General features: G+C 43.2%; 1 protein-coding gene across 1 annotated transcript; it reads right to left on the reverse strand.

The window, feature by feature from the left end:
- Positions 1 to 193: 193 nt before the first annotated feature.
- On the reverse strand, positions 194 to 7464 carry LOC120043818 (tripartite motif-containing protein 16-like). Its single transcript, XM_038988414.1, has 6 exons — positions 6154 to 7464; positions 4419 to 4514; positions 3881 to 4114; positions 1763 to 1934; positions 1365 to 1454; positions 194 to 1104 (listed from the first exon to the last, which is right to left on the reverse strand). Exons 1-6 carry the CDS (start codon positions 7036 to 7038, stop codon positions 479 to 481), a joined length of 2103 nt encoding a protein of 700 aa, XP_038844342.1. The 5' UTR covers positions 7039 to 7464; the 3' UTR covers positions 194 to 478.
- Positions 7465 to 12745: the final 5281 nt, after the last annotated feature.

Consider the following 12745-nt stretch of genomic DNA (forward strand, 5'->3'; position numbering starts at 1 on the left):
CAATGTGCGGGGGTACAGGTTAGTCAAGGTAATTTTGTACATAGATAATAAACAGCGAGTAGCAGCAGTGTAAAAACAAAGTCCGGGTCGAAATTTGATTAATTGTTCAGCAGTCTTATAGCTTGGGGGTAGAAGCTGTTAAGGAGCCTTTTGGACCTAGAGTTGGCGCTCCGGTACCGCTTGCCGTGCGGTAGTAGAGAGAACAGTCTATGAGCTGGGTGACTGGAGTCTGGAGAATTTTTTGGGCCTTCCTCTGACACTGCCTAGTATATAGGTCCTGGATGAGTGCAGACACCCCCTGTAAAGTCCCTGTCTGTTGTCTTGTGATACTTGATTCTGTGTCCTGTTAAATAAGTACAGTATCAGTCACTTAAGGCAACTGCTTATGAATAGACTAGATACTTTATTGTATTTGTGAGAAACAGAAATGTGTACTGGTCCGCCTCTCTAACCTAACTACACTACTGCAGTCAAAGTATTATGATTCCGGAGTGACAGGAGCTGATGTTGCCATGGGAGTGATGGGGGTGGCAGGCAGAGTTGAGCTCTTCATTAGTGGGGGGTCCTTAGGACCAACCAATAACACCACACTGTCCTTCTTTGAGAGCCAGACAGTAGGATACAAGGGCTCCATGAACTCAGCCTTGTACCTGTAGAGGAGTGTCATAGCGACGTCAGTCACACCATAGAAAGCTAATGAGCCCGAGTCAAAGTCGATGTAGACGCCGATCCTCGTGAACACACTTGTGGCTTCCACGACCGCCTCCATATCAGCATGCCAAGTGGAAAAGCTCCGCCCCTCCCTTCCGAGGCTCCACGAGAAGTCATTTCCTGTGATGCAGCTGCCTCTCTCCACGCCTTTCCGGTCGATGCTCTTGTAGGTGAGTCCCACGTGCACGCCCTCCCCACTCAGCTCTGCCTCAAAGTAGTGTCGGCCCAGGTAGAAGCTCTCTGAGGTCATCACCTGGCGCCAGTACTCGAAGCGTTCGGGCATGTCTGGGTAGCTGTGCTGCCAGGGCGTGGTGTTGGTCACCTTCCTGTCGTCTTCGGTTAGTCTCAGGAACTTGTGGACAGTGTCTGGGTCAAAGGTCAGACTGCTGGCATCTGCCAAGTAAGACACATTTAATTGAATAAACTTTATTAATCGTCAGAGGGGAAAATGGATTTGTCGCCAGCACAGGACACATGCAGGGACAATACAAAAACACACATCCTTATTCAAAGGCTACCTAAGTCGCTATAATACATGTGAAAGGTTACAGCAAGTCAGGCTATTTCTCAAAAGGGTTAGCTCATTGTGAAGAGCACTAGCTATGCAAATCAAATTAGAAATGGTTGCTAATGCAATAAAAAAGACATCTTACACGTGAGGAAGTCGTCTCGCATCTCAGGCTCAGGCAGTGAAAAAGACCTTGACATCTTGGGATGGACCATGGTTGTAACGCCCAGTTTCTCTGTAGGTCAGTGTAGGAGGAAGCAAAGTTATCCTCCAGGTAATACATAGAGTACTCTCTATAATACTATGCATTGGGAAGACTATGGATATTTATTCAACCGTTATTTAACTTTTATTTAGCTAAGTCATTGGGAGAATATTCTCTTTTACAATAACAACTTGGGTCGTTTTCATTATGTCATGAAACAGCATATGTCAACAACAAAACAAAAAAAGGAAAATGAGCAGTTTTTCCAGGCTTCTATAGTTTTGTTGTGTTTGGTGCCTAATGAACACAGCCCTGGTTAAGATGTGTACACTCATCACCAGTCCTGCAGATGTCCTTCAGTTTGTCTCTGTAGGTAGCCTTGAGCTGGTCACACAGTTCCTGGGTGGACTCAGTGAGCAGGCAGCTGAAGGAGGCCAGGCGATCTGTGAGGCCGACGTAGAGCCCAGGCAGACAGACATCCACCGCCCCCGTCTTCCACTCTGAGTATTCCTACATTCACCAGCAGGAGGAGCCACTCACACTACTGTCACACTACTAAGACAGCTATATCTGCTTCCCAAATGACACCCTATGCCCTTTATAGTGCACTACTGCTGCTCCATCACAACATGAAAGTAGTGTACAATAAAGTAGTGCACTATATGGGAACTAGGGTGCCATTTGGGATGCACAATAGGGTCCCGTTCAGAAATAACCCCAAACCTCTACCCCCGAGAAATTTCAGATAGGTTAAAGCAATATGGTAGTATTGCTTTCCCTTGAATAGGCTTGGTAGGTTCTTGGCTATACTGTTAATACCTATCAAATCCTTTCAAAATCTAAATGAAGTGTCTATGGAAGTGTCTATGGTAAGCAGTGGGGGCTGGTGGGAGGAGCTATAGGAGGACGGGCTAATTCTAATGGCTGGAATGGAATCAATGGAAGGTATCAAACACATCAAACATATGGAAACCATTAACTTCCATTCCAGTCATTACACAATGTGGAAAAAGTCAAGGGGTAAGAATACTTTCTGAAGGCACTGTAGATTTACATGTATTTTATAGGTATTCTATAGCTCCTCCCACCTGTCACTTCCCTCACACTGTGGACACTGTCAGCACACTGACTGCCACAATAACCATTGTGGTGACTTAACTGTACATTACAAAATCGCTGACCGAGACGAGTCAAAATTACTGACCGAGACAATATTTAACAAATCATAGGGGAAAGCTGAGGCAAAGGGTAAGAGGGACATGGGTTCCTATATTAGTCCTCCCAGGGTAGGGCTGAGAATGAGTCCCAGGATAGGGCTCAGAATGAGTCCCAGGATTCAGAATCCTGGGACTCATTCTGAGCCCTATCCCGGGACTCATTCTCAGCCCTATCCCGGGACTCATTCTGAGCCCTATCCTGGGACTCATTCTCAGCCCTATCCTGGGACTCATTCTGAGCCCTATCCTGGGACTCATTCTGAGCCTAGAATGAGTCCCAGGATAGGGCTCAGAATGAGTCCCAGGATAGGGCTGAGAATGAGTCCCAGGATAGGGCTGAGAATGAGTCCCAGGATAGGGCTGAGAATGAGTCCCAGGATAGGGCTGAGAATGAGTCCCAGGATAGGGCTAAGAATGAGTCCAAGTATAGGGCTCAGGATGAGTCCCAGGATAGGGCTGAGAATGAGTCCCAGTATAGGGCTCAGGATGAGTCCCAGGATAGGGCTGAGAATGAGTCCCAGTATAGGGCTCAGGATGAGTCCTATCCTGAGCAGTCAGGCATTTCCAAACACTGCAGTAGGATGCAGTATATACCATCAACCTATAAAATACATGTACATCTACAGTGCCTTCAGAAGGTATTCTTACCCCTTGACTTTTTCCACATTGTGTTGTGTTACAGCCTGAATTTAAAATGGATTCAATTTAGATTTTTGGTCACTGGCTACACACAATACCCCATAATATCAAAGTGGAATTATGTTTTTCAAACTTTTTACAAATCAATTAAACATTTTAAGCTGAAATGTCTTGTCAATAAATATTCAACGCGGTATATACCATCAACCAATAGAATGTCAAAATAAATAAAATACCTCTCACAGTATCATGACACAGGAGACTTGAAGGCAGCAGGTTGATATTGTGCTTTTCAGCAACACTAGCTGCATGCGTTCTGTTTCATTTCATGTGTGACACTCACCAGGGATTGGGATCAATTCAATTTCAATTCAGTCAGTTCATTTTCTTTAATGATTTCCTACACATTTCAGTTTAATTCCTGAATTGACTGAATTGAAATTGAATTAAACCCAACCCTCTCTGGTGCACTCTAAAGTTGCACCGGCCTAGACCCTGATCTTGGGTCAGTTTAGCATTTTTCCCACTAATGGTTAAGGTTGGAGAAGATCCAAGGTCTGTACATAGGATACGTTTCACCCCAGAGCTCCAGTCTCTCACCTGCAGGAAGTCCACGTCCCTCTTGTTCCTGAAGAGTCTCTCCACTCTGGCCAGGGTCTTCTTCAGCTCTTGGCTCTTCTGCTCCAGGTGGGCCTGGATGCCCTCGGCCTGGCTGAGCGCCTGCCTCTGCTCCCCCTCCAGAACTTCCGTGGCCCTCCTCCGGGCCTCTTCCACGGCCCCTTGCAGCAGGTAGAACTGCTGCTCCATCACAGCACGTACCCCTGCCACCGAGCTCTGGGGAGAGAAAGATGGAGAGAATATGTGATAGAGAAAGAGGAGGAATGGAGAAGTACTTTGTAAATGTGTATCAGCTGTGTGTTTCGAGGTTCATTAAGATCAGAGACGATGTTTTAAGTGATAAATGAGCAATAGGCGAACGTGGGGAAAGAATGTATGGAGAGAATGTGCAACATACCTTTTTTTAAGGGAGAGGAGGAGGTGCTTAGTTGTATCAGCTGTGTGTTTAAGGTTCATTACGGTCAGAGGAAATGGTTAAAGTAACGCGGGTGTAGTGACAAATGACTTTTCAGTGGCGTACCTCTATGGATGCAGTGTTGCTCTGTAGCTTGCCAACGGCATTCTCTGCCACTGAGACGGTCTTCATAATCTCCCCTTGTTTCTTCTGCAGCTCTGTCTATAGACGATCATACGCACGCACACACACACATTCAGGGCTCTGTTTCTTAAAGAGTACCATGTGTTGGGACCAATGCCAGAAGGTTACCAGCATAGCCCATGGGAAATGCATTTGCTTTATTTACTACTATAGCTTTGAGAGAGAGCAACCTATTGGAACAGAGCAGTGGGCAGGCTGTACGTATCACATGTCACATAGAAGGTTTCTTATCACAGGGAAATGTACTGAAGTCTTGTGATAAACAAATGATGTCATAAAAACTCATTTGCCTGGGGACTCCCTATCCTATGCTCCCTCCATCGTGTCCTGGATCACTAGACAATACTGACACTAAAAAGAGGAGTTCTGGACCTCAAAACAACAGCGTGTGGGTCGTTCCACCAACCCGATGCCTTTTGAGAAGTGGAACTTGGTATAAAAAAAAAGTTTGGTTTTACCAAATTTTAACATTCTGTCAGAAAGAACTTAATACAAAACTAGTTTTCCCATCTAAGAGGTAAAAAAAAAAGACAACAGGAAGTACCTATGAAAGGGGCAATCGGCAGTTGCTGAAGCCATTTTTTAACTTAGAAATGAATTATATGTACCTATTGATTCTTGAAGAATATAACTTATAAATGTTTCATTAGCTTAGTTCAACTGTCATACCCCATCAGAACCCAAAATATAAGTGTGTTTTACTGCAATGTTTGTAAACTAAGTAAATGTAAAAGCACTATTTAGCCTCAAAACATGTTTAAAACTATAATTTTCATATCATTGATAGTCAGTCCTTTCATCCATAGCTCTGTCTATGAAATTGAGAGCGGTTATATATTTCTCCAGGCTTCAGCTTTGTACCGAAACAGGGGCGGGGAAAACACTTTATTATTGTTTCAACTGCTGAGTGCCAAATAAGGCAACAGAGTTGAATGTAACCGGGTAGACGATTTCCTCTTGAATAGTTTCACCATATTAAATCGAGAGCTCAGTTCGCTTAACAGGGTTGACCTTAAAATGAGGGGCTGACGTAAATGAATCACTAATCACATGAAATAAATAATCCTCTCCAGACATGACTTTGTCAACAACATAACCAGGGCTTTACAATGATGCTGGATGTTGAGGTTAAGTGGGTTCAAATCTTCCCAGAAGTCACAGCGGGTGCAAGGAGTGACATGTCAAAATTGTGAATTTTGGCACGTTAACAAATCATTTTTCATATTACTCTGCCGTGGACAGATTCATGTGATCAACTTTTGCGAGAATTTCCCTTTTGTGTTATCAAGATTATATTCATATTAAATATTTATTGAATTCTCCATGTGGTCTATATTAAAGGACACTTCATTTAATATAACAAGCTTTTAAAATTCAATATTGGTGCACAATTTCTAATTAAAATATCAAAGGGATGCAAAAGGCACTGTTCTCGTGGAACGACCCAAAACAACATGTCCATGCCAGAAAAAAGGGAGCACTCATACAGTTATCACTCACTGTCTGTGAAATGTAAGTGTGTTGTGTGTCTGTATGTGTCAGTGGAGGCTGGTGGAGGGAGAAAGGGGAGGACGGGCTCAGCCATTACAAAGAATCCAGTCCTCCCTATTTCTCGCTCCACCAGCCTCCCCTGGTAAAATATAAATGTTACCAATACCTGGATCTGTCTTCGAGCCTCCTCTACAGGTACAGTACTGTGCCCCAGATGCCCCTGTCCCTCACACTCGCAGCACACACACACACCGCAGCCGTCCGTCAGGCAGTATAGTTCAAGCGGCAGCCGGTGCTCCTCACAGGTGCGACACTCGATGTCCTGTAAGGGCTCCACCAGTCGGTGATTCTGGAACCTCTGGTTCTCCAGGTGGGGTCTGAGGTGGGCCTCGCAGTACGACACCAGGCAGGTGAGGCAGGACTTCTGGGCCTGGCACGGGATCTGGATGCAGGAGTCACACAGCACATCTTCTGCGGTGACAGTAAACCCGCTAGAGATTGTCTGGGGCTGGATGTTCTCCCCTGGTTTATCGTGCTTTCTTATTGGGTCCTCTTGTTCCTGGTTCTGAGGATGGGTGATCTTCCCTGGCTTATCGTGCGTTCTTATTGGATCCTCTTGTTCCTGGTTCTGAGGCTGGGTGTTCTCCCCTGGCTTATTGTGCGTTGTTGTTGGGTCCTCTTGTTCCTGGTTCTGAGGATGGGTGTTCTCCCCTGGCTTATTGTGCGTTGTTGTTGGATCCTCTTGTTCCTGGTTCTGAGGATGGGTGTTCTCCCCTGGCTTATTGTGCGTTGTTGTTGGGTCCTCTTGTTCCTGGTTCTGAGGCTGGGTGTTCTCCCCTGGCTTATTGTGCATTGTTGTTGGGTCCTCTTGTTCCTGGTTCTGAGGCTGGGTGTTCTCCCCTGGCTTATTGTGCGTTGTTGTTGGGTCCTCTTGTTCCTGGTTTAGGTTCAGATCCCACATGTCTTTCATGGATGTGGTGACATCTTTGCTTCCAGTTGTGGGATGACTCTCTTCTGTATTCTCTTCCTTCTTGATGACGAGGGTCTCCATGTTCTCTTTCTCTGGTTTGTGGATGTCCTGTGTGTTGCTGGTGTGCCAAGACACAGTACCTCCCTCACTCACTCCTCTCTACTTCAGGCTGCAGGGTGTGACTGCTGGGCCTCTGTCTGGGTCTGAACAGGCAGACGGTGCAGATCTTTCTTCACGTCTTAGTCTATCATGACATCCTATCATGGCCTCACTACTCTTATAATTCCTATTCTCTCGCTCAGTAAGTCGCTTTCTCACTCTTATCTCTCTCAAAAACACTTTCTCGCTCTGTCTGTTTCTCTCACTCTCACCGTCTCTCGCCCTAACTCTCACACCCTAAGACTGTCTGTCTGTTTCTCTGTAAGTCTCTCCTCTCTAACTCTCTGTCCAGCTCCCTAACTCAAGATAATTTAGTGAGAAGACAAGAACAGAACTGAGGACCGCACCTTAATAACTTGATCCGTGTGAGTCAGCGGCAGCAGCAGGAGCCTCCTCTTGTTACACTCCTCCCTTCTCTCTCTCTCTTTCTCCTTTTCTCACTCTCTCCTCCCTCATTCAGTTGGGTTCAGGGAAGGCTGAGTTGGTTTGAGTGGAGAGAAGGGGGAAGTGGGTATTGAGGGCAAGGAATGTGGAGATCTGGAGGACAAATACAATATAAGCACCCCCAAAATGATTATTATTATTATGAATCATGAAATCGTTACTGTACACATCCCAGACGTGGCAATTCCAAAGTTGTTATCTAATAATAGCATTTCGTAGAAGAAAAATAATGTTGTATCAACAAAGAGGATCTGGGTCAGCTGAGATGCCTTCTGCAATATAATCTGTGAAAACTGGAACATCCTGGAGAAACCTGTCTCTGAACAGTTAGCTTTTCAGGAGTCATCACAATGTGTTTGGAATGACTGGTCCTATACTAAAGTTATTATATGTTCACAGTAGATGAAGGAGAATGACTAACAAACGGACATACAATGAGATAAAAGGTTTTTCAGATGCTGTTATGGTTGACATGATCACAGAAGAGTCATCCAATGTCTGGAGAAACTGTATCACTAATTTAATGCAAAGTTAAGGAAGCCAAGGAACCACAGTGACCAGGCCTTACCTAGTGTTTCCTTCTGATTAAAGACAAGGGATGTTTCTAGACAACATTATTTTCCCGCCGCACCCTAACTTCCTGCGACTATTTATAACCATACTCCAACTTATCTTACAATAATGTAGTGAGAGACTGAATTGGTAACAGAATTATTTTGACATTTTGGAAATCTATCTAACACACATTTGTCTTTCATATACAAATACAGCTCGGGGAGGGGCTAGGTTAAGCCTGACTAATTTGCTCTGTTTCACTTTTGTTGAAATGGAACAATTCAGTTTAGATCCAGACTAGGCTAGATTCAATATAAACAGGAAATGTAAACAGGAATTAGATTGTCTGGATATAGAGCCGTTGTAAACAATGAGAGTAAGTCTGGCATAGAAAAAGAATTACAGAACATTGAATAGGAATGTCTGCGAAGTCAGGTACAATGACCGGTTATGACCAAAAATCCAAGCTCATGTTGTGATCCAGTTAGTTCTAATTTAATGTATACTTGGAAAATGACTCAATAATATCCTTGATTGACAAAACAGTCCTTACCTACTGTATACATATTAATCAGTGGGAATGACCTTGGACCTCTGGGTATCAGTTTACTTAAATGACCCATAACCTCTGACTCCCCCATTGTTTCCCCTCTCCCTCTATCCCAATGTTCATTTTTCTGGAAGTGTGCTCTAGTTCATTTCCCTTCATGGATTTAAAACTGAGGGTTGGCATCATTCATTTTGTGAAAATGCATTTACATGCTTGAGGAGTGCACAATTGCACACTTTGGGGGAAAGGACAGAGAATCGGGATGCAGGTTGACGAAGTTAATGAGAATTACTCCCAGGCCTGTCGGGTGCAGGGTGAAGTTGCTCCTAGTTGCTCCCCCACTAATGGTTAAGGTTAGGATTGTAGTAGGGGAAGCTGATCCTAGACCCTGGAGCGGCCTGCCTCAGTCAGAGTCCTGTCTGTTGCAGCTTCACATACACAATGCAGAGAAGGACATATTAGTATTTTTGTTTATTTAAAAACACTGTTTGAGTCTTTAAAAAATATGAGGCATTCAATGTGGACATTGTTTAGGTTTCAAGTGCATCTGATAATATCAACCACCAAAACCAATGACACATACAATATTATTGGGAAGACTTCATCACGTGATCAGAACAGAGACATACAGAACATACCATAGACATACAGTGCAGACTGAAGACTCCAATGATGGTTAGAGGCAATAGAGAACTTTTAGCCTCTATGGTGCTCTTCAGACAAAATGGGTCCTTTCATCTAAATGGACAGAAATAGTTTCCAGAAATGACATCATTGTACAGAAAGAGGCACATGTCCCCATAACCATGAGAAAAAGCAAAACATATTACCTGCCTAAAATTCAAGACTTGTTTATTTTCATGAAATGGATTAAAGTAATATCCAGTGTTCCAGGTTTCTATGAAATAGGACCGATAATGAATTACAATATAATGAGTGAATATACTTTTCCTTCCCAAATGTTTTAATGAAATATGTTAAAAAGCAGCTTTTCTGTGTTGGAATGGTGTGGCCGTACCCCAACAACAAAACGGTGTGGCCATATACCCATCATTCAAAATAGAACGCTAGTAGACCGCTGATTGGCCAGCTCATCCTCCTTAGGAGGATGACATCATCCTCTACGAGGAAATAGCAAGCATTTTTTGTTTGAGGTGGGGTTGTAAGTGGGGGTTTTTCTCAAATGTATGCTTTGGCCACAAATACTCATAGGATGAGTCAACAACATTATTTGGGTATGAGTTAACAGAATATGAACTTTTAAAAGTGAGATTTTCACTGGACAGTTACTATAGCATCATACCAAACAAACATGTGTAACCATACAGCCAACCTTCAAGCCAAAATTTGACGTAAACAATTAGTAACTAAACTTCCATAGTGTAGTGTAACATGGTTAATTATGTGATCAACATGACATGACAACATTGTAATTCAATACCTCATGGGGGTAAACCTATACGCTGGACATCTACATACTGTATCAGAAAATCAGCAGGAAAATAACTGTGACAATGGATTTAACTTTGTGTGAGTTTTACCTATCGAAACATTAAATAATCCACTCAATACGTGTTTAGTTGACCATTCTCACATAGCGTCAACTTTCAATGAAAAAAAGCAATTGGCCTCCTTTATCAGTGAACCAAACTGAAAGTGGTTGACCTGGCATACTGTGTGTAAACAAATGTACTGGTACAAAATGCATAGCAAGCTGAATGACCCGAGCCAAACCAATCAACAGGTACAAAAAATGCCTTAGTAGCAGAGAGCTGGTAATGCACAAATAATGGTAATATTGTAGCGAATTGGTGAGGCAGCCTGACTGTGACTCGTAACCACCCTACACATGTGATACATTATCTCCATCAACAATGGAAGTATCTATACAAAACTATGGATTTGAGACCTTGGCTGGGATTCTACGCAAGGCGCGTTATAGCACTCACTATACAGCCGACAATGTGCTGTTTAAAGGCATTTCCCCAGAAGTTCGCGGAGATCGCAGTCATTGTAAAAGCTGCATATGCAGGCTACAGAGTAAATTACCTTAAAAACCTGTTACGGTGCACCGCGCTAAAACACGTCTTGTATTGAATCCCGGCCCTATGTCTAATGGATTAATAAACAAATACAAACAATTGACCAAACAAATGTACTGACACGAGGAGCACAGTCTCAGGGGATGGTAGTACGGTATCTAACATGCCCCATGTACTGACACCAGGAGCACAGTCTCAGGGGATGGTAGTACGGTACCTAACATGCCCCATGTACTGACACCAGGAGCACAGTCTCAGGGGATGGTAGTACGGTACCTAACATGCCCCATGTACTGACACCAGGAGCACAGTCTCAGGGGATGGTAGTACGGTACTTAACATGCCCCATGTACTGACACCAGGAGCACAGTCTCAGGGGATGGTAGTACGGTACCTAACATGCCCCACAACGTATCGGGGTCAGACAGAGAGGTGTTGGAGGGGGGCAGGCCACACCTCCTTGTTCTTCTCTCTGTACACTGTGCCACATGGCATACAAGAACACTGCTCCACATCAACACTGTGTTCTGTGGATACAGATCCAGGCAGTCTTTGGCTGACTGCGTATGGTGGTGCAATGCTCCAAAAGAAGGCATGCCATAGCTCTCTGTCCTTCACGGAAGCAGCAAGGTCCTCTGTAGTTAATTAAAACGTTCAACAGTGGCGTTTAGTTAATTAAAACGGTCAACAGTGTCCTTTAGATCATTAAAACGGTCAACTGTGTTATTTAGTTAATTAAAACGGTCAACAGTGTCCTTTAGATCATTAAAAATGTCAACAGTGTTGTTTAGTTTATTAAAACGGTCAGCAGTATCTTTTAGTTCATTAAAACAGTCAACAGTGTTGTTTAGATCATTAAAAAGGTCAACAGTGTCTTTTAGTTAATTAAAATTGGTCAACAGTGTCCTTTAGATCATTATAACAGTCAACAGTGTGGTTCAGTTAATTAAAAAGGTCAACATTATCGTTTAGTGCATTAAAACAGTCAACAGTGTCCTTTAGATCATTAAAATTGTTCAACAGTGTCCTTTAGATCATTAAAACGGTCAACTGTGTTATTTAGTTAATTAAAACGGTCAACAGTGTCCTTTAGATCATTAAAATTGTTCAACAGTGTCCTTTAGATCATTATAACAGTCAACAGTGTGGTTCAGTTAATTAAAAAGGTCAACAGTATCTTTTAGTGCATTAAAACGGTCAACAGTGTCGTTTAGTTAATTAAAACGGTCAACAGTGTCCTTTAGATCATTAAAATTGGTCAACAGTGCAGTGGACTTCTAGAACTCACTCTAATGAAGCTGCAACGATCCAAAATACCTTTCAGATTTCTTCAGCTCTTCTCCTTCACTTATAAAGTCCATAGAAAGCTCGGGTTTCTGTATTTTACTTGTCTTCTTTTGTTCACTGAGATGTTTACATTAACAATGTCCTCCTTTCTGACCCAGGGAATGAAATGACAACATTTCTCTGAATGTCCTTACATAATCGCAGAGTCAGACAAGCGTGTCTCTGAATATTGCATACACTACAACAAACCGCTATTTATGTTGTAGCTGTAAAGTCTCTGAATGTTGCATATACTACAACAAACCCCTATGAGACATTACCCTGACAAGACTGAGCTACAATGCTCCACTGACCTACCTTTAAGGTAGGAAGAGCATTCTGCTTGACCTGTACAGTGTGTCCACCTAGTGGTCTCCAGAAGAATGGCAATGCCATATTTGCAGAGACAGACAGGAATGAATTCTATGCCGGATTGTTACTATTATCATCAAGCAAAGAAAAAACTAGATGCCTACCTTCATAACTATGTGTAGGGGAGAGCAGCGACGATACTAACATGTCCCAGTGAAAAATCCCCACACTACACACTCAGATGTAATCTGGAGGTTAGGTTTACTCTGTAGGTTAGGTTTACTCTGTAGGTTAGGTTTAGTCTGTAGTGTAGGTTTACTCTGTAGGTTAGGTTTACTCTGTAGGTTAGGTTTACTCTGTAGGTTAGGTTTACTCTGTAGTGTAGGTTTAATCTGTAGTG

Source organism: Salvelinus namaycush, chromosome 3, assembly GCF_016432855.1.
Source record: "Salvelinus namaycush isolate Seneca chromosome 3, SaNama_1.0, whole genome shotgun sequence".
Taxonomy (NCBI): Eukaryota; Metazoa; Chordata; class Actinopteri; order Salmoniformes; family Salmonidae; genus Salvelinus; species Salvelinus namaycush.